Below are 20,343 nucleotides of genomic sequence, written 5' to 3'. Positions count from 1 at the left end.
TATTTCACTTCTCTGAGGCTCAGTTTTCGGTAAAATGGGTATAATAATCCTTGCCTCATAGAGTATTTTAAGGTTAATTAAGATAATATGTGTAAAGCCTCCGGCACATAGTTTGTTGTTGTTATTGCCATCAAGTTGATTCCGACTCCTAGCAACACTGTGTGCAGCTGAGCGGAACCCTGCCCAGTCTTTTTGCTCCATTCTCTCACCTTCCTGCACTTTATCAGACAATGCTCCACTGCTATTCATAGGGTATCATGGACAATTTTTCTGGAAGTGGGTAGCCAGGTCTTTCTTCCTAGTCTGTCTTAGTCTGGAACTCCGCTGAAACCTGTCCACCATGGGTGACCCTGCTGGTATTTGAAATACTGGTGGCAGAGCTTCCAGCGTCACAGCAACATGCAGCCGCCACAGTATGACAACCGACAGACAGGTAACGTAGTTCCCTGACCCAGAAACAAACCTGGGCTACAGCAATGAGAGCACCAACTCTTAACCGGTAGCTCACCAGGGCTGGCTCTGGCAAAGAGGTCCTGCCTCTTCTGCCCTCTGGTGTGGAGGGTCTGGGCCGGGTGTCCCAGTGGCTAACCAGGGTGGTGGTCCTTGCTCCTCCTCCCTTCCCCCATGGTCCCCACCTTTCCAGTTGTAGGCACCAGGAGCGCCGAAGTACACAGTGTTCTGGGTGAAGCCGCCGCTGGTGCCCAGCTGGCACATGCCCGTCTCCAGGTAGTCGGTGTTGCTGTTGCACATCTCGTTGTGGTAGGTCTGCCAGTCATCAGTGGGGTCCAGCTTCAGGTCGTTGCCCCGCACATAGCACTTGCCCACCATGCGCCGCTGGTCCTCCGACCCTGACCACAGGACCTGGGTGTAGCGGTGGGCACAGACCTGGGGACCCCACCCCAACACACATAGCCTGAGCACACCGCAGGGACTTAGGGCCAGCTGTCTCCTTGGCCCTGTGCACCTCTGGCTTTGCGGGAGAGGACTTAAAAGGGGTCTCCCGGCTTTCCATCTTCCCACAGCGATGGCTGGACCTGCCTCTCCTTTCCAGAATTCAGAAATCTGCTCTGAAGGTTGGGAACTTTTTGGAAGGCCAGAAAGTACCGGATTCGAGAGTGGCTTAGAGATCTTGGCAAAAGGAAAAGAGGAAAGAAGGAGGGGATGTAGGGTTCAGGCTCTCAAGTCTAAAAAGAGTTAGATACAGAGCAGATTAAGGGACTTGCTCCTCTGCTGTTCACAGAGGCCCTGTCTTCATAATGAAGAGGTTATTAAAATAACAACAGCAATAACAGTAGCAGCAGCTAACACTTACTGAGTGCTTGCCGTTAGCCAGACGCAGCTCTAAGCTCTTCACATACTAACTCTTCTAAGCCTCTTAGCAACCCTATGGAGCAGGGACAATTATTTCCCCCATTTTAGATAAGGAAACTGAGGCCCAGAGAACCTTGTCTTTGAGTAAGCTCTCACATCTAGAGAGAGGCAAAGAATATTCAAACCAAGGCTGTTGGCTCCAGAGTCTGAACTCTTTAGCACTAGGCTGCGCTCCCTCTTGTAGCTTCTCCAGCGCACTGGAGGTCTCGATAAATAGTTAGTTGGCAAATCCATCAGAATAGGGTATTTGTAAAACAGCCAGGGGCCAGGTGAAACCCAGAACCAGGCTGAGTTCTTGTTGGATTGCTTTTTGTGTCCCTTCCAGCTGTGAGCCCCACTAGCCCTGGGTCAAGCCTGTCCTGAGTCACTGCTAAGTTTCTAGTGCTACCACAGTACGTGGCACATAGTAGGTGCTCACAAAAAATGTGTGGCACACAGTAGGTACATGGCACAGAGTAGGTGCTCACAAAAAACTTGAATGAACAATGAGCGAGCAGACAACTGTGGAAGGATCTAGAACCGCCTTCAATGGAATCCTAGACCCGTACCATCCATAACAGGGCTCTAGAAAACATGTTTCAGTGAACTGGTGCAAACCCAGAGCTTAAAACAGTGTTCAAAGGTAACAGAAGTCACAACGGTGATGACCATGGGGGTGACGATTGATTGGAAGGGGGCACACTTTCTGGAGTGATGCAAATATGCTATTTCTTTAGTGGGTGTTGGCTACACAGGTGTATAATTTCTCAAAACTCGTTGAAATTTAAAATCTGTACATTTTGCTGTATGTAAATTTTACATCAATTCAAAACATTTTTAAAAATATTGTCCATCTGGGACTCAGAAATTGAGACACCAGGGACCAGAACTGAAAAATGTGGGAAGGAAGTGACAATTGTCAGCAGGGAGTGGCCCCCAAACCCAAGCTGGGTAAGCTGGGGTCAGCAGGGCTGCGCCTCTTCCGCCAGCCAGCCTCCCAGGAAGGAGCAGCCCAGGCCGCACGCCCGCCCGAGGCACTCTCTGCCCTTTCCTCCTCCAGTTCCCTCGGCTGTTCCCACGAAGGGTGAGCAGCCAGGAGGAGGGGGGCATGGGGCCAGGAGGAAGTGGATGATTCAACAGGACCCAGGCCATGCTGGGCCTCGGGAGGACAACAACACCCTGCCCCCCGAGGGCAGGACCAAGGGACACACATGTCTGTGGAGACAGCCACAGAAATGGCCATTTGCAAGGTCCCAGCTCACATACTGAGGACTCCTCTCCTGCGCTCTGCTTCCCTCCCCAGCTCCTGGGAGACGAAGGAGAGGGCTGGCGGGGGAGCCAACAGTGAGTGCCCACTTACCAGGACTCTGCCTGCAGGGCCCTGGCTGGCCACAGTCACTCCAAGCCACATGTCCTCAATAATGTGATGGGTAGGGTCACCTGTGGGCATGGGAGGGATCATGAGCCAGGGCATCTCACCCCATCTTCCCAGTGCCCAGATACTCCAGAGGGCAGGGGTTGGTCCCCCTTGGACCCTCCACTCCAGCAGGGCAGCCCTCCCTTCTCCCCTTCTCTAGCCCACCGTTCATCTGAGCTCCCTGAATCCCATATGGTCCCACTCTCCTCTACAGCTCCCTCTTCTCAGCTGGACAAAAAGTGACTAGACACTGCCCAGGCAAGCCTGGTATCTCCTCCAGGTCCTCTCTGTGCTACCCCCTTCACCAGGCTCCTGACCCAGCACTGAGCCCCAGCACCTTCCTCTCACTTTTCTCCTTGATGTCCATCCGCTCACAGTCGTCCTTGTGGGCAGTGAGTGGACACAGGTACACGGCACCGGTCCGGTTGGTATAGCCATCAGGCACGGCGAGGTCCCGGGGGGCACCAGCCAGGAGCCTGGGGGGCAAGGAGGTAGTGGGGCCTGGGCTCAGACTCCCCAAAGCCCACTTCAAACAACTTGCTGTTCAACATGCATTTACTGAGCGTCTGCTCTGTGCCAGGCTCTGGGATCAGGAGATGATGAGTGGATCCTAGCCCCTGCCTGCCAGGAGTACCCAGTGCAGAGGAAGGCAGGTGAGGAAGCGGACCCCTGTAGTCAGTGCCTCATGAGAAGAAAGCAGGGAGCAAACCAGCCCAGACTCAGCATGGAGGGCAGTCAGGGAGGCCCACAGAAGAGGGGGCCCCAGGCGGAGTCTGAGGATGATGACCAGGGCTCACCAGGTGAAGAAGGAAAGGAAGGGCACTTTGGGGAAAAATACGGTATGTACAAGGGCCAGGAAGCATGAGCAAGCAGGGTGACTCAGGGATCAGCCAGCCCTCGGTACCGCTGGTGTCCAGGAACGCGGGGAGGGACAAGAGGGCAGGGTGGGGAGGGCCTTGGGGACCCACGGAGGGATCTGAAGCAACGGAGTGACTTGGTCAGATCTGGGTTTTGGAAGGAATGCTTTGGCCTCTGAGATGAAGGTAGACCGGAAGAGAGCAAGACTGGAGGAATCCTGGCACGGGGACCAACTTCTGGGGGCTCGGGGAGAACATCTGATGGATGGGGTGGAGTTGTTGTTGAGGGCCTGAGTCCTTCCTCTCTAAGCCATCTGAGGACTTAGATCTGGGAGGCCTGGGCCTCTAAGTGACCTGGGTGATGTTTACCCCCTGCCACCACAGGTACATAAGGAATGAGGTACGGCTGGGTACCTGACACTGGACAATATGGCCCTCGGGCAGAGTTCTGGATCAGATTGGGGGTGGGCAAGGATTATCGCCTTGCCTCCGGCTGGCCCATCTTTAGGGACATGGACTGCAAGATCCTACAAGTGTGCTTAGTGCCCTGGCAACCCATCCCATTCCAGAGAGGTGACTAGAGAACCAGAAGGCAGGGTGTCAGCCTTGAAATATCTCAAAAGACAGTCCTTATACCACCAGCATCAGAAATCCCCAGGATATTTGTTAAAAAGGCAAATTCCTCAGCTCATCACAGACCATTGGAATCAAATCTGGGGAATGGAGCCCTGGAATCTGAATATTTAACATGCACCCCAAATATCGTGCATTCTGATTTGAGAAGCCAGCTCTACCACCCCTTGCTCTCCTGGCATCATCTCCCTGTAGCCTCCCTGCCAAGAACTCCTCCTGGATGCTGATGGACCAGGCCTCCTGGGTGGCAGGCATCTCCTAGGTACCCCTCCATCTGGTCCCAGCGACACTCTCACCCTGAGGCTCCCAGCTCAGAACCTGGGCTCTGGGCCTCCTGCCAGAGTCTGAAAGTGTAGAGCAATGGCCCCACCTGCAGCTCCTGCCTGGGACCTGTGATGAGGGCTGCAGGGAGTGGGCAGGGTAGAGCCTGGGCATGCCAGGGCTTGGGGTGCCTCCGCCCACTGGATGTCAGGAATGCACTGCCTGAGGGTTCCGGGAGTGGGGCGGGACCTCCGCCTGCGCCTCACAGCTCAGCTCAGACCTCACCCTGGGGAAGTGTTCCTGGGGGCAGGGGTGCAGCTTCTCTATGTGGAGCAGTCCTAGGAGTGCCCGCAGGACCTGGCAGGGGGCCAGTGTGGCAGCCAGGCCTAGTTAGTCACCCTCTGTCTGGGCTGGGGAGGGTGCTTGGTGAGTCCGCTGCCTGACCACCTGTGGACGCCTGTCCCTGGCATGCCTGCCAGGTGAGCCTAAGAGCCTGGGTCTAGGGTTTGTTCTGCTTCAAGGGGCAATTTCCTTGCTCTCTCTGAGCCGTGAGTGCCTCATCTGTAAAATGGGGACAGCCGCTGTCCCACCAACCTCCAGGGTTGTTAGGGGAACAAATGGGTTCTTCTTCAAAAGGCCTTTCTGACTATGAAGCCACGGCCCACCTGACCACTGTCGTTCTGATTTCTCGTGGCAGCGGGCCTGGCCCTAGCACACTGCCAGGCCTCCCTCCAGGAATTTCTGCCCTATGAGGTTAGAGAACCTGGAGCGGAGGGCAAATAGCAGGCTAGTTCAGTGTTCAGAGGCAGCACAGGATGGGACAGAAGTAGCATTTCCATGGCCTAAGGATAGCAAGCAATCACTAAAGTGAGGGTGGGGCCCCCCTCTGGCTCTGGCAGCTAGAGGCATTCTAAGGTGGGAGCTCAGATTTGGCTGGCGGTGGAGGCTGGGGGTTGGCTACAATGACCTTGAAGGGCGAGTCCAGGCCTCAGTGGGCGAGGGGTCCCTGGGGAGCCCAGGTTGCATTCCAGGGCACGCAGTGCAATGGAGGTGTGGCTGCCCAGCTGCTGCCCTGCCTGAGTTGTCAGGGCAAGAGGTGGCTGAGGAGCGGGGTGGCCTCATCTCAGAGGGAGTGAGCTGATGGATCTTTCCTTTTAGCCTCCTGGGGTACCTACTGAGATGGCAGAGCTGGGTATAAATGGCAATTGGATTGCAATAAATACCCTTCCCATCTATACCCTCTAGGCCCTCGCCCCACACGTGCCCACTGATGGATGGTGAGGCAGGGCCAGCGCCCTAATCCCAGCCCCACGTCCCACGCCCCTCCCTCCCCAGAGATTCCACAGGGAGCCCCCCCCCCACCCCCCTGGAGTATTTTTAGCTCTTACTTGGCCTGCTCAGAGGCCCCTTAAGGACCTCTGGCTCCCAGCCCGGGATCCAATGGGTCTACAGCCAGAGGACTGTGAGTGGATGGGGGAAGGCCGGTGTGCAAAGGGTTAGGTCCAGCTTCCAGCCACTGGCCAGGTGTGGGAGAATCCAGAGGGTGGAAGAGACCTCAATGATATGCAAATTTACATGTAAGTTAATATGAAAATTTAAATGTAAATTAATATGCAAATGAGCACCTCTGCTCCCTGCTTTTGGGTCTGGTCCAGATCAGAGAGTCCAAAAGCTGACCCCTCCCAGACTGCCATTGAGCCCACCCTCCTAGCAGCTGGGCTGCAGAGGGGTGTGGATGGGGCAGGGAACCCCTCTGGGAGGTAGAGGATGGGTGAAATGACCTCTCAAGTGCTTTCAAACAGCTGCCTCTTCACTCTTGGCCCCAGTCAAACAGCTCCTCCTGGCCTCTGGGGAGACCCCTGAGCTCCAAGTTCTGGAAAAGCACTTCCTCACCCCTGCCCCATCCCTCTTCCCAGGGGGCAGTTCAAAGCTAATGGAACAGCCAAGTAGAAAGCAGTAGAGTCGGAGGAGGCTGGGGAATGGGGCCCAGGGCTGTCAGGGCATCAGGCTGGCTCACCCTAAAGAGAAGAGGCCCCCCTGGGGTGGGGTAATGCTCAGAGAAATAGCCTGTAAGATTCAATGTCCCAGACTCTTCAGGGAGGTGCTGGGGGGGCTCCAATGGGAAGATTTCAGTTAACTTGGAGGGGGCCAGGGGGCCCCCATGACTTACTCCCCCACCTCAGGCCGGGAAGCAGGTTGGGGAGGGGCTGTTCCAGCTCTGAGCCCCCAGGTGGAGCGGGGACAGCTCTCAGCTGCTTGAATCCCAGCTCTGTGCCAATCCTGCTGCCCGAACTAGCCATCTCCCCAGAGGCTGCTGTGGTGGTAGCTGACACTGCAGCCCTCCCCATCCTCCCTACTTCTCCTCACGCTGCCCACCCAGCCCCCTCTGCCCTCGGTGACTCAGCCCTAGAAGCAGGGCAACAAGCTGGAGGAAGCGAGAGAATGAGAAAGGATGAGAGAAAGAGGCCTCGGCCCATGCCTCTGATAAAAAGGAACAAGGCGGATTTTCTCATTTCTTCTCCCTCTCCCTGGCTCCTTCGTATTTTTTCCATATTTGATCCCTTAGGGCATTCTTCATGTCATCTAACTTCAGTCCCTCTTGCTGCAATGGACGTCCTCTTCCTCCTTTGTTTAGCTCTGACCAAGCCCCTTCACTTCTTTTTCTACAACATCAGGCTTCCCCTACCTCCCGCCCAGTTGAAAGCTCCTGGGCCTGGACTGGTCATTGGAGAGAGCCAGAGGAAAAGGACACTAGGCACGCAGGTCCTCTGCCTGCATCCACAGCTGCTATGCCCATTTCCTCTGGCGTGAGCCTTGGAGGCTGCCAGGAGCCTGTCCTGCCCGGGGAAACATGTTTTAGGAGAGCACGGCAGGGAGGCCTGCTTCCTGCCCACCTCAGGTATGACCTCATCTTCCAGGAGCCGCAGCCACCTCCGCCCCAGGCTTCCAGACACTCTTATTTCCAAGAAATGGCGAAAGGGAGAGAGGGCCCCAAAGGTGTCTCCCATGGCCCACAAGGTCAGGCCAGACCAGAACACCTGGATTCCCAGGAGGGAATGACAGAGCAGGTGCTGGGGGCCGGAAGGTCAGTGGCCATCTCCCAGAGGAACTGTCCCTCTGCTTCCCCAGGCTCCTCATGCATCTCACCAAGAAGGCCAAAACACCTTGGTCCTCTGCCCTGCTCTTCACCCCTCACTTCCAGAGACTGGACACTGGGGCCTGGGTTGGGGTGAGCCTCCAACGTCGTGGACAGGGAACTCCAGTCCAGAGATGTGTGGGATGGGGAACAAAGAGGGTCCACATCTGGGTTTTTAACCATTTCTGAAATAAGACCTTCTTTGAGAATAAGATGAAAGCATTGCTCTCCCCTCCTCCTGCCCCCAGAACAATGCACAAACACGCAAGGTTTTGCGTATACTTTCAGAGGTCCCTGCATCTCCTGACAACCTTCTATGAACCCCGGGCTAAGAGTTTGTTCAGGACCATGAACCCTCCCCCTTTTCCAGAGGGACTTTGAGGCTGACAATATAAGACCACAACTTGACTTGCTGGTTCCCCTGAGCTGTGTACTCAGGCAGCTGTTCACATCTGGCTACACAGCTGGCTGCAGCTAAGCCCAGCTGGCCCAGCTGGCTCTCCCAAAGGGCCAAGGGGCAGGATTCAGTGAGAGGAGGAGATAAGCCAAGATACAGAACCACCCCTGGGAAAGACTGAGGATACCCAAGACAATGACCCAGAACTCTATCTAGAACTACCTGCTCCTCTGAGGTTCATTAGTTTTAGAACCTTCTGGACTCTTAGCAGGCCTAATGCCATCTCTAGCTGCCCTGGAAGGAAAGTAGAAGCCCTCTGCTCAGCCATCTTGGGTGAGGCCATGGGTAGTAAGGGTGGATGCAGGTCCTGGCTTCAGCAGGAGAGCCCTCAGCTGCTCCCTGGAGAAGCAGGCCTACGCAAAGCATTGCACACACATCATCTCATTAAAGCCCCACTATCCCTCCATGAAGAGGGTGTGTTGCCCTCCCCCTGACACATGAGGTGATTAAGACGCAGGTATTAGTGACAGATCCAAGATGGGAGACTGGCAATGGGACTCTGGAGCCTCTCCTCTCTCCATGATGCCAAGTTGCCTTTTATAGGCCAACAGAGGCAGGAAGGAGCATATAGATCCAGGTCCAACCCTTTGGGGAAAACTGGTCCAGAGAAGGGGTATATTTTGCTTAAGGTTGCATAGCAAAGCAGGGGGTAGGGGGTGGCGGATGTTACAGAATCCATTATTTACTCCAGCTTTCTATTGCATGCTTGCTTTTCTGATGTCTTTACACTATGTTGCCTTATATCATGCAGACTCAGCATTGAAAATCTGCAGATCTTTTTCTCGGCTGGGGCAGAAAGAGCACCAATATAGAAACTTGTGCTGATGGCCACTTAGGGTCTCCAAAAGAGGGAGGGTTGGCCGAGGCCAGACCCCAGCTGATGGGGTCAGGCTGGGAAGAGCGTGGTGGCCCTGGCCTCTGCAGAAGCTAGATGGAATTGAGGCCAAGTAGGTAGGTAGACTGGGCAAGGGCTGGGCCAGCGGGGCAGGGGCCAAGGCTGGGGCAGAGTTTGGACTTTGGACATTCCAAGCTTCCTCAAGTTTCTGCAGGCACCAGCCAGAGTTGGGAAAGGTTTCAACACACCATTAATCTGACCACGTCCTCTTGCTCAGCAGGGGTAGACACCAGGTGGGGGCACATGTATGGTAGGTCACTCAGCTCAGAGAGGTAGATGGAGCCTGCCTAACCTGTCCTAACCACCGTCCCTCCTGGGGCAGCCTCACCTCCCCCAGCTGCTCTCTTCCCCTACCTGCTGACCTCAACACACTGAGCCCATGGCAGAGAAGCCTCTGAAACCTGCACATGCCCCTCTGGGCATGAGTGTGTACGGGTGGGGGGGTAGGGGGAGTGGGGTTTGTGACACAGCAGCTGGATGCAATCTCCTTCTCCTCTCCCCCCATGCCTAACTCTTCCCCCTCCTTCTTGCAGCTGTTGGGGAAGGAGAACAGAAGAAAGAGAAAAACACCATTTCCCTCTTCAAACCAAAACAAACACACTCAGGGTTGAAGATTCAACATGAATCTGTGGAATGCAGGGAAGATGTCTGGTGGGAGGGCAGCACTGCTGGGGGCTGGGGGCGGGCAGGAGACCAAGCAGGAGTTGGGACAGTCCCTCCTCTCTCTTCTACTCCCCCATCCTCAAGAGGTCAGTGGGAGTGCCTGGACAGCTCCAAACGCCCAGACTCACCCATCACTTCACTCGCAACTGCCAAGCAGTTGAGAAGGCCCTCCAGTCTGGCTCTGCATGGGGTGTGGCTGGCACGGCTGCAGACTAAATACGAGGTGTAAAGGCTGGAATGGGCTTAAATACATATGCCTATAGGTTCTTCCCAGGAAAGGGGGAAGGGGGACCCGCTAGGTGTTTATCTTGCAGCTTTCCCCAGCTCCCAGCCCTGGAGAGAAGAGGGATTCCGTAGGTATTAGGTTCACAGAATGGGAGGGGGCTCAGACCCCACTTCTGTTCTCAAGAGAGGTTTAAAGAGCTGAGGGCCTGCGTCTAGACAGGTTCTGCCCAGGTCAGCACTCGCCAGTGATTACTGCCCCCCATCCCACACCCAATCCCTCCATTTCCCGCCAAGCCTCAGCCGCAGGAGGGTTGCCCACGTCCCCGCCCCCTTAACCCTCGTTCACAAGAGCCGGCGGCCCGCGGACCTGGAAGCCAGCGGGCCCGGGGCTGGGACTCAGCTCCAGATCCGCACCCTGCACACACATTCTCTCTCCCACCCTACCCCTGGCAGCCTCACTTACAGGTAGCGATGCTGCAGCTCCGTCTGCCGATGGAGGGCGACCGAGTAGCCGAAGAGGCTGCCCGGGTTCTGGGCCTCCTTCACCACCAGGAATCGGGTGTCCAGGTTGAAGGCGGAGGCGACGCGGCCGCCGGCGGCCACCATCAAGGCGAGCGCGCAGAGCATCGGGCGCGGGACGCGGGCGGCGCGGCTGGGGCCGGGGCCCATGGCTGCAGGCGGGAGCGGCGGCCCGGGCGAGAGCACGTGAGGGCGTGGAGCTGGGAGTGAGGACCTGTTCACCTGCTCCCCGCGCCGCCGGAGGACACTCGGGCCGGCCGCGTCGCTGAGCCCTGTCGCGCTGACCAGTTTCTGGCTCCCAGTCCCCGTCAGTTTCACGTCCGCTCCGGGTCTGCGCTTTCAGATTCCCCTTGGAGGTCTGCAGGTCTATTCTCCCTCCTGCCCTGCTGCCGGGTCACCTCCCCACCGCCCCAGACACCCTGCACTCCAGCTAGTCCCGGCCGCGCCCCCTTGGCCGCACTGTCGCCTTCGATCCGGCCTCAGCCGCGGATCTCGGCAGGCAGACCGGTCGACCGCAAGGAGGACAGCAGGGAGCGGTCCCCCCCAGCGCGCGCCCCGCCTCCCCACGCCCAGCCCCGCACCTCCCCACCTTGCGCGCCCAGCCCAAGCTCCGCTTTCCTTCCGGGGAAAGAGAAAAGGTCCCGGCTCCGCCACCGCCTCTTAAAGGGGCAGCAGCGCCCCTCCCTCCTCATCCTCCCTAAACCGACTCCGCCCTCTCCCCCAAACACCTGTCGGGAGCCCCCAAAAGCTTGTATTTCCTCTCCCCGCCCCTTGCTCCTCCGGAGAAGCGTTGCCTATCGAGCAAGATGGATTGGACGGGCGGGGCCGTGGGTGGGATTTGTCTGGCCGCTTTGCTGCGGCTGCTACTGCTGCTGGAAAGGCCATTACAGGCGCGGCCACTTCTGCCGGCCCGGCCCGAGAGCCCCGGCGTTGTCGCATGTGGCTGGGAACGACACTCGCGCACCGCTGGCTGGAATGCCCGACTCGCCTCTGCCACGCTGTGAGTCCCTGAGACGCGGCTGGCGGTCTCTGGGCGTTCTTCCTCGCATTTGGCCCCTTTGCTGTCCCTGTCGAGATTTGCTTCTCTTGCCCACCCGCCCCTACCCACTCTGATCCAAGCTAGTAATGGTGCCTCAGCAAAGCCAGGCACATATTTAACGGTGGTGATAACCAAGTATCGCTAATTGTAATTAGCAACACGACACTGTTTTCCCCAAAGGGCTGCGCCTTCTGGTATCCCTTGATGTGAAAGTGAGTCCTTTCTCCTTAGAGTGCACTGCGTCCCCAGTGAGCTGGGCCCAGACTGTACCCATTTCTTATCCGATCTTGCCTTCAGGGCCCAGCCCAGCAGAATTCCAAAGGTCCTCTCCTCCCACCCAGGCTCACACTGAGTGTTTGAAGACTGGGCGGGGACGTCAGCCCCCACAGGTGTGTAATAGGTGGCACCAGGTGGCGGCAGGTGGGCAGGGCCCATGGTTCTGGTTACCCGCAGAAGGATGGAACTTCAAGAGGTCACTATTTACTCACTTGCATCTCACTCAGGTTTCCCTTATTGCAGCGTGAAGACCCATTTACCCTGAGCATTCTTTTCTCTAGGCTAAAGGAGCTTTCTTATTTGGGTCCAGGAATTCAGCCCTCAGCGTTCACTCCCTTGAAGTTCCGTTTAGAGCCCCTACTCTGAAAGCTTATAAGAAGAAGAAAACTACCGTTTAGTAAGTGCTTCTGCAGCAGGAATTATGCTAAGCGCTTTACAAATATGTTGAATTAAATCCTCAGAACAATCTTTGAGATGTTATCTCTGTTTTAAGATGAGAAAACTGAAGCTCAGGGAGGTTAAGCAACTTAGTAACTTGGTGAAAGCCACACAGCTCAGATTTTAATCCTGTGTTATCTGATCCGAGCAACCTTCTTTTTTTGAGGAAGACTGGCCCTGAGCTAATATCCATACCCATCTTCCTCTACTTTATGGGTGGGACGCCTGCCACAGCATGGCTTGATAAGCAGCGCATAGGTCCCTGCCTGGGATCCGAACTGGCGAACCCCGGGTCGCCAAAGCAGAGCACACAAACTTAACCGCTATGCCCAGGGCCCTTCCTGACCACTTAGGCTAATAATTAACATTTGTACAATTCTCAGGGTAGATCTACGCTTGGTGAGGCCTAAAGCTTGTACAATTTGGAGCCCTCTTTAAGGAAAAGAATAAAGAACTAGGCATGCAAAATTAGACTCAGAGCCTGGAAGGGGACTTGAGCCAAATTTTACAGCTGATGAATCATTTCACGTGCAGACTCTCATTTCATCCTCCTGGCCTCCCTTTGAGGTTCAGATTAGCATCCTCATTTGACTTATGAGGGAACCCGGATGTTCCAGGTCACGCAGCTTATAGGCGGCAGAGCTAGGACTGGAAGCTGCTGACCACAGCAGTGTCTTTAAGGGACAAACTCCAGGCAGATGTTGGTCAGACAGTCAGACGTACCTAAACAAAACCAGCTGTGATAACAGCGTTTTCTGTGGTGTTTGTGGAGAGGACACTCATCCCTGTCTGTCTTTACAACATTTTTTCCCAAGCCGTGGCCCCAGAGCCACCTAGCCTCTCTCCGTGGTCCACCTTGTGGCCCAGAGCCTCCAGGGGTTAGGCGATGTCTGAGGTCAAGGAACAGGATGCTGACCTGGATGGAAGTCACCTTGCTCTCCTTCTAGCTGGCTGCTGGGTCCTCCACCTTGTTCCAGAAGAAGGAGAGACAGACAGGGCTAGGAGCTCAGGGGCCGGGGTGGACACTCAGTGTGGGCAGGGGTCCTGCCTGAAATAGCTGTGAGAGTCCTGTGATGACAGATGGGCTCCATGCCAGGCACTATCTCTATGGCCATCCCAAACAGGAATGACCAGCATGTCCGATCCCAGGGCTGGGAGCAGGAAAGGGATGGGGGATGGTTTTTCCACTCCAGGGGAGTATCCAGAGGGAATGTGGGAGCGGGAGCAGGGGTGCCTGGTAGGGGGAGGACCCAAGCTAAGGAATGTGGGGGAGTTTCAGATCTGGGGGAGTTGGAACGGGGGTAGAGGGAGACGTGGAGACTGGAAGGGTCTCTGGGCTGGAGAGATGCCGAAAGAGAAATCTCAAGTTCATGCCAAAGGTTCAAAATCCTCTGGTTTCAGTGACATTATCATCCGCAGCTTCATCTCATCCCTCAGTTGACTTTATCATGTCAACTCTTCCCCATGGAGAAGGGACCCACCTAGAAATGTAGACACAGAGAAACAAGGGCGTGTGAATAACATGTGTAATGAGGAGTCTGAGTCCGTTTTTTGATGTTTGATGGCTGACAGCTTTGAAGCTGTCACCTCTCCCTCTTCCCCGTGTGCCTCACACCTGGACAAGCTGACAGGACAGCCTGGGCACCCTCCTTTGGCATCCCTGAGAGATTCGAACCGTGTAAACCCCTTCCTGCACAAGTGTACACCCTGACCTCACTCCCTAACTACAATAAAAACCCAGGCCAATCTCCTTTCCTTCCTCTCTCAAGCCATTTTGGACCCGCTTGAGAGGCCAGCCCTGCTCCCCTAGAGACCTCAGTTATCTAAATAATAAACCGTTTCATACCCTCTTGGTGTGTGTGTGGCATCATCAGCCTTGATATTGAACCAAACCGCAGATGACCATGATGACATGCAAACTATGGGTTCTGCTGTAGGATCAGGAAGGCTTCCTGGAGGAGGAGTAGCTGGACAAGGGAGAAGGAGGAGGAGGAAGAGGAGCTAAACAGCTAGCAAGAGGAAGCTTTGGGAGAGAAGAAAGCGGAAGAATTGGGGCCGGGTTTGAGGTGAAGTTTTCCCGGTCGCAACAATGACAACATCAATATTCTATAAAGGTAGCTTCCATTTATTCATTTCTGGCTGGGGACGCACCAGCCTTCCTCTGCCTGCCTCCCCCGGCGCACACCGCATCTCGCTCTCCCAGAGCCCCAGACCACACCACTTGCTCACTCACTTCTCATGGGAAGGTCAGCGGGTGAACATGATGTGCACAGGCAGCTGCTGGAGAGAGAGCGATGGCGTGGAATTGTGGTGTCAGGGGAGTTGAATGCAAGCTATCTTCTGCCCTCTCACCTTGGGCAGGTTACTTTCCTCCTCCAGGCCTCAATTTCCCCTTCTGTGAAATGAAATGGCTGGAGGAAATCCATCGTTCCTCCTCTACCGGCATCCCTGTGTCCCAGGGCCCCTAATATTTGTTGAACTAGGTGGACCAAAACACTGCTAACTGAAGCGAGACTCAGGTCTCTATCTCTGACTTGAATTGAAAATGCAGATGACTGAGGAGGGAGGGAGGAGGGGGGAAGCGGTGACGCGTGAATGTGTTTATCAGATTTCCTTTCTTCTGTGACCCAGATACGGGGCCAGCGGAGGCAGGCGCCTGGTCCCGGCAACTTCCCTGGCTCAGAATCTGTCAGCCTCAAGCATTCATCGACAACCTGCTGTGTACCAGCACAGAGCTGAGAACCGCCAGGGGTGTCAGAGATGAACCAGAGCATCTTCAGGAAGCCGGAGTTTCATCCTGGCCTCACATTCTGAAAGCTCTCAAATTCAAACAGCCTAAACCCACATTGCATTGTATCTAGGGCTGGTGCTTGTGCGGTCACGGGATGGGGGTGTTTGAAAGAATATTTTGGCTACCATAATTTGGGCAAGGGGTGAGGTAGGCTGAGCAGGGACAGGGGCAGAGGGAGGGAGGGAGAGGGTGAGTGAGAAGGAGCCAGGCCACTGACTTGACTTGGACTCCAAGTACAGGTGTGGTGGGGTGTGCCAGGGCTGGGAGAGGGAAAGAGCAGAGGGGGCAGGCCTCAAACATCAGGAAACTTCCCTGCCAGCCAGTCCTCCCCCCAACCCCCCATCTTTCTAGTTCCTCCAACCGTCTCTGTAGTGCCCTCGCTGCCACCCGTGGCCTGGCCTTGCTGCACATGCCCTAACCTCCTGGCTGGGAGATTAGGACTCTGGTGGGCTCTACAGAGTTCTCCATCTCTTGCCAAGGTGACCCCTTCAAGGTTGAGAGGCTATGGGGGCCCATGTGGTAGCCCCAGCTGAGTTGAGTCCCCAGTCCTCAGGGGCCTTGCTATTTCCTAGGGAGATGCCTTCTTACTGGCAGGGTTCTGTGCTCAGGTGGGAAATCCGGGCAGATTGGGGGCTTCATCTACCTCCCCCGCCCACCCATACTAACTCCCTAAAGACTCTGCTGGGGGTGGAGGGCCATGTGTGGTTATCCCTGGAGAGCTCCTGCATATACGTGGGTTGGAATGTGTGTTTGTGCATGCATTCACACATGTTTGCCTATGTGATGACATGTCTCCAAATGCTTTGTGTACATCTGAATGTGGAAAGGGGGCCGTATTTACTGAGCACCTACTGTGTGCCTGGCCCTTTGTGTATGTTATCTTCTAACAGTCCAAGGAGGTGGAGCTGTCTCCCACTTTACAGCTGAAAATGCTGAGATGACCAACCTCCACTACGTGCCCCCTACCCACCCTGTGCCCCCAGTCATCTTGGCCTCTGTTCTTCCAGGATGCCACAGCTTACAAGTCACATGCTCTGAGTGGGATCACCTGTCTGCTGTCCCTGGAGTGAGGATCCCATCCTTGGGTCATCCTGGCCCCTTCCAGCTCCCCCACCAGACTGAAGCCCCCTCCCTCTCACTGAAGCCTTCTCTCCGTGGGCACCAGCCTCCTCCGATGGGCAGACCCAATAGCTGTCTTTGGTCCTTTGGCCCTGGCCTCTCTAGGGTGACAGCAGTTACCTTGTGGACTGCCCTCTGCAAACGCCTCTGCGCCCTCTCCTGGTCCTTCTTCCTGACTGTCCCTTCCCAGCACCCTCGCCCCCTTGGTGAGACTCCTCAGCCCACCCTGGGCTTCCGTTCACATTCCTTATCCCTCTGTCTCTCCAGACCACCCCCTGTGCATTAGCATTCTCCTGCATGCTGGGAACACGGGCCCAGGCTCCTCCAGGCTCCAACCTTGAGGTCCAACTCTCACGAACCACCTCTAGCTGGCCGCCCACAGGCCCCTCAGAGTCCGAGTGTCCAGAACGGGCTCAGCATCTCCCCCTCATCCCTATAGCCTGCTCCCCTGTAATGGCCTCTGTCTCAGTGCCTCGACCCCAGCAGGATTCCACGGACACACCGGGGCTGGTCCATGCCACTTGACCTTTGCACATGCTGGTCCCTCTGCCCGGAATGCCCTTTACCCCCTTGTCCATTTGGAAAATATCCACTTGTTCTTCGAAATCTTTCATGAATTTTCTTCCTTTACCCTTTCCCCCTGCACCCCTGCGTGTGCACACACACGTAGTCACTCTTGAATCTTCCAGGCCTTGCGCTGACTTGTAGCCTGGACTTGCAGTGTGATTATAGACTGGCAGGGCTGTGACATTGGACAAGTCCTTTCACCTCTCTTAGCCTCAGCTTCTCACTATAAATTGGACGTTAACATACTAGACTCACAAGTTTGGTGAAAAATAGCAGAACTGGGACCCAGAAGTTGCCCGCTAAGTGGTAGATGTGCTCAATGTTGATTACACCTGTATTTCCAGCATGGGTGACAGTCCCTCACACACAGTAGGTCTTCAACTACTGTGTATCCAGCTGAATTCAGTTGGCCACATACTCTTTGTGGCCCTAAAAAAGGAAACCTAGTTGAGGGGAGTGAGAGGCCAGCTCCGTCTGGTAAATATCCTCTTGCTCCCGTCCCCTCCCCCACCGCGGGATCCTGTTGGGACAAACGTGTTGGCTCAGTGGCTTGAAAAGGAAAGTCAGAATTCTGAGGCATGAATCGCTGTGCCCACTGACTCACTTCCTCCTCCCCGCCCGCCTTGGACGGGCCGGAGCCCTGAGTAACACAGGTTGTAGCCTCTCCCCAGCTCTCGCCCCGTCCCAGCCCCCCAGCCTCTCACTGCGGGCTTCACCCCTGAGCAGCCAGCAGCGAGAAAAGCGGTGGAGCCAGTCACTGCCAATTTGAAATCTGCTTGCACGTTTCCGAGAGCTGAGGAGTAGACTACAGGGCAGACTGGGGGAGGCACAAGCCCTGCTGTCAGGACCCGAGTCCGCTGTGAAGGCAGGGCTGGGTGTCCTTGATGTGCGAGGCCGCACAAGTTCCCTTCCTCGTAATGGCCCTCTCCTTCCCTGCCCAGATCACAGAAGTTCTCACCATTGGGCAACCGCCGTATGACTTAAGGCCTTGTCTCCTGAAGGTTCCTCTTAAAATGTAGGGAGCCCTACCTGCCGGGGTAGCTCATGCGCTCCTTGGCAGAGATGGGGCAGGATGTTACAGCATCGCCCACAGAAACCAGGGCCCTGGGGTATAAATGACTCAAGCAGCCATGAATGCTGGGGGAGGGAGGGAAAGGGTGCTGGAGGGGAAAGAGCTGGGACAAAGAATAACTCGGGGTAGGGGGGGTGGGCAGGGGTTCCAGACGGGAACTGTTAGCATGAGGGGGCAGCAAAGAAGGAGATTTCACTTTCCTGTGAAATGATCCTCCGGGGTCTTGGCCTTTTCCCTCTGGAGGTCCCCTTCCCCACCTTGTCCTGGGCGTCAGGGACTCCTCTGAGGGGAGGAGTCTGATGGGGCTTGGGAGATGTCAAGGCCATTCCCTCAGTGTCAGAACTGCTCTGGGCAGAGACCCTGACAGGCGTGGATCCCAAGCAGAGTGATGGCATAGCCCGTCTGACTCTTGAGAAGGGAGCTTGGGGTGGGGATGGGGGAGGCCAGCCAGATGCATTAGAGGGCACAAGGGGGTGTGAGATGCAATAGGCAGGGCAGTGGAGCAGGGGTCCCAAGCACAGCTGGCTGGAAGGGACACGCTCAGGAAAGCACCAGGGGCGGGAGTTTGGGCTTCAGTCTGCTGACAGAAAACTGAAGGGAACTGATGGGTTCACGCCCACCCTCCCCTGTGCCCCCCACCCCAACTCTGGGAGTGAGGTGACCACCTTTGTGGATTTAAAAGCTTCCTCTGGTTAGGAGTCAAGGAGACCCATTGGGGGCCGATGAGGGGATGGGAATGAGAAGGAGTGAGGGTGTGCCTTAAACTGGAGAGATGTAGCAGGACCTGAGAGATATGTGGGCGAAGGATGTGGGCAGGAGCTGGTGGCTGCGGGATGCAGGAGACACGGGAGAGGTCAGCAGCAAGGATGGCCAGTGAGTCTGTGGGACCTCTATAGCCTCCGAGGTGGAGGTGCAGGTCTGGCTGGCAATCTGCCCGAGGCCCCAGGACAGGGATGGAGATAGACAAGGAGGCCAGAGCGCAGGAAGGCCCCCGAGGTGGTGTTCCTCAAACCCACCAGCAGAGGGAAATTCTTTGAGGCCTTTCCCCAGGAGAACCAGCCATGGCTTTGATGACCATCAGGCCATGTTAGCCTGGCTGCACGTGGTCAGTCTGGGCCCACAGCAAGCTCACCCAAGATAGACCCCCAGGACCCAACTCCCACAGGCCTCTCACCACCTGCCCCTGGGCTCCAGCCCCTCAGCTCTGCCCTTTCTTCCTTCCAGCCCCTTTATTGTTCTAGCTCTCTTGGTGACCCCAGTTGAACCTCAGGGGCCCCACTTCATTCATTCCAGGCCTACCCTCCTCTCTACACCCGTAGGTACCCTGAGAAGACCGCAGAGCACTGTACACCCACCCTCGCCACCGATGTACAGACGTGATTGGGCCCTGGCCCCACCCCAAGCACTGGGGCCCCCCACCCAATGCACATGACCCTCTAACTCACCTCTGGTCAGCTCTGAGCCTCAGTTTATTTGCAAAGAGGTCATGATCATGCCCAATGCTGGGGATGGTTGGGAGGCTAACTGAGATCGTACATGGGGAACACCTCGCATCGGGCCACACACTGTGCCCTTCCCTTCTCCTCCCCTAGACAATTGTCACCTGGCCTAGGAGGTCCTCCTATTTCCCTCCAATCTGACCCCACTCAAATATAACCTTGGATCTCTTCCAGAACCAAACCCAAAGCCCAGATCTTTGGTCTGGGGCTTGAGGTCCTCCATGACTGCCCTGCTTACCTTCGGCCTGTGCCTTCCAAGCTCCCATCCTCGCCACGCAGCCCCAGCCCACTGGGCGGATCTTAATTCCCCAAATGCCTGCTCAACCCTTTTTCCAAGGCCTTTTGCCTGCAAGTATTGCTCCAGCTTCCTCCTGCCCAATGACAGCTCCCCTTCCTTCAAGGCCAACTGAAATCCACCATCTTCCCAGGCTCCCTGGGTCTCAACGGATGCTTTCTGTCCCAGCATAACTGTGTTTCTCCGTCCAACAGAGCATTTGTCACGTTTGGTCAGATGTCACTTATCAGCTTGAGCAAAGCTGCTTAAGCTGTCTGTGCCTCAGTTTCTCTCTCTGTAACATTGAATTAAAAATTGCACCCTAATCATACAGTCATTGTGGACAGTAAATAAGAATTCGCACAGTCTGAATTGCTGTAACAAGAATTGCAGTAAATAAGAATTGCACGGCCTGCCATGAAGTAATAGCTCAATACGTGTTATTTTTGATTCGGATGAGGGTGGGGGTGGGGGTGGGGGTGGGGGTGGCAGTGGCTCTCGCTCCCCCAACAGGCCTGTCCTCCAGGAAAAACAAGCTTAGACCCCCCTCTCTCTCCACCCTGCCAATAGCTCCTACTACACTGCTCTGCTTGGAATGGAGGTCAATGATGTACATCAAATTGAATCTCATCCATTGAAAAACTCACAAGGCTCCCTGATGGTCCCCTGGGCCCCATTCACTGTGGGACGTGGGTGTGTCTATGTCAGAGAAATGGACACCCAAGAGCTAGTGGAGGTGTCAGCACCTGGGGAAGCCTGTGATAGCGTCCCCATTACAGAAGAGCCCAGTTGGCCTTACCCAGGGTTCAGACTGGGAGCCCAACACAGGGATGGGGAGACAAGGGAAAGTGGGCA

At 55.8% G+C, this 20,343-nt stretch overlaps 1 protein-coding gene and 1 long non-coding RNA gene across 12 annotated transcripts in view; one reads left to right on the top strand and one right to left on the bottom strand.

Annotated features, from left to right (window-relative positions):
* ITGA3 (integrin subunit alpha 3) overlaps positions 1-11,239 on the bottom strand; it is a 28,832-nt gene extending 17,593 nt beyond the window's left edge. For 4 of the 6 annotated variants that reach the window (XM_023652705.2, XM_014741066.3, XM_070226282.1 and 1 more), the window contains exons 1-5: positions 11,003-11,239; positions 10,358-10,565; positions 3,116-3,243; positions 2,711-2,790; positions 636-885 (exon numbers count right to left, since the gene is read on the bottom strand). In XM_023652705.2, coding sequence (XP_023508473.2) covers positions 636-885; positions 2,711-2,790; positions 3,116-3,243; positions 10,358-10,565; positions 11,003-11,105 — 769 coding nt within the window. In that variant the 5' untranslated portion in view covers positions 11,106-11,239. Of the gene's footprint in view, positions 1-635; positions 886-2,710; positions 2,791-3,104; positions 3,244-10,357; positions 10,566-11,002 lie in introns of those variants that run through there. The other 2 variants (XM_070226284.1, XM_070226283.1) reach the window with 1 other exon arrangement.
* Positions 173-19,910, top strand: LOC106782715 (uncharacterized). 6 transcript variants are annotated; one of them, XR_011422958.1, is made up of 8 exons: positions 173-433; positions 644-759; positions 3,348-7,417; positions 9,540-11,413; positions 11,750-11,841; positions 12,010-12,125; positions 14,104-14,280; positions 14,798-19,910. It is a non-coding gene; the product is annotated as an uncharacterized lncRNA (long non-coding RNA). The 6 variants fall into 6 exon arrangements; XR_011422955.1 differs by lacking the exon at positions 11,750-11,841; XR_011422956.1 differs by having other exon boundaries at positions 9,540-11,841.
* Positions 19,911-20,343: the final 433 nt, after the last annotated feature.

The sequence above is a fragment of the Equus caballus genome, chromosome 11 (assembly GCF_041296265.1).
Source record: "Equus caballus isolate H_3958 breed thoroughbred chromosome 11, TB-T2T, whole genome shotgun sequence".
Taxonomy (NCBI): Eukaryota; Metazoa; Chordata; class Mammalia; order Perissodactyla; family Equidae; genus Equus; species Equus caballus.
Note: the sequence above shows the minus strand (reverse complement) of the source record. Positions and strands in the feature narration are given on the sequence as shown.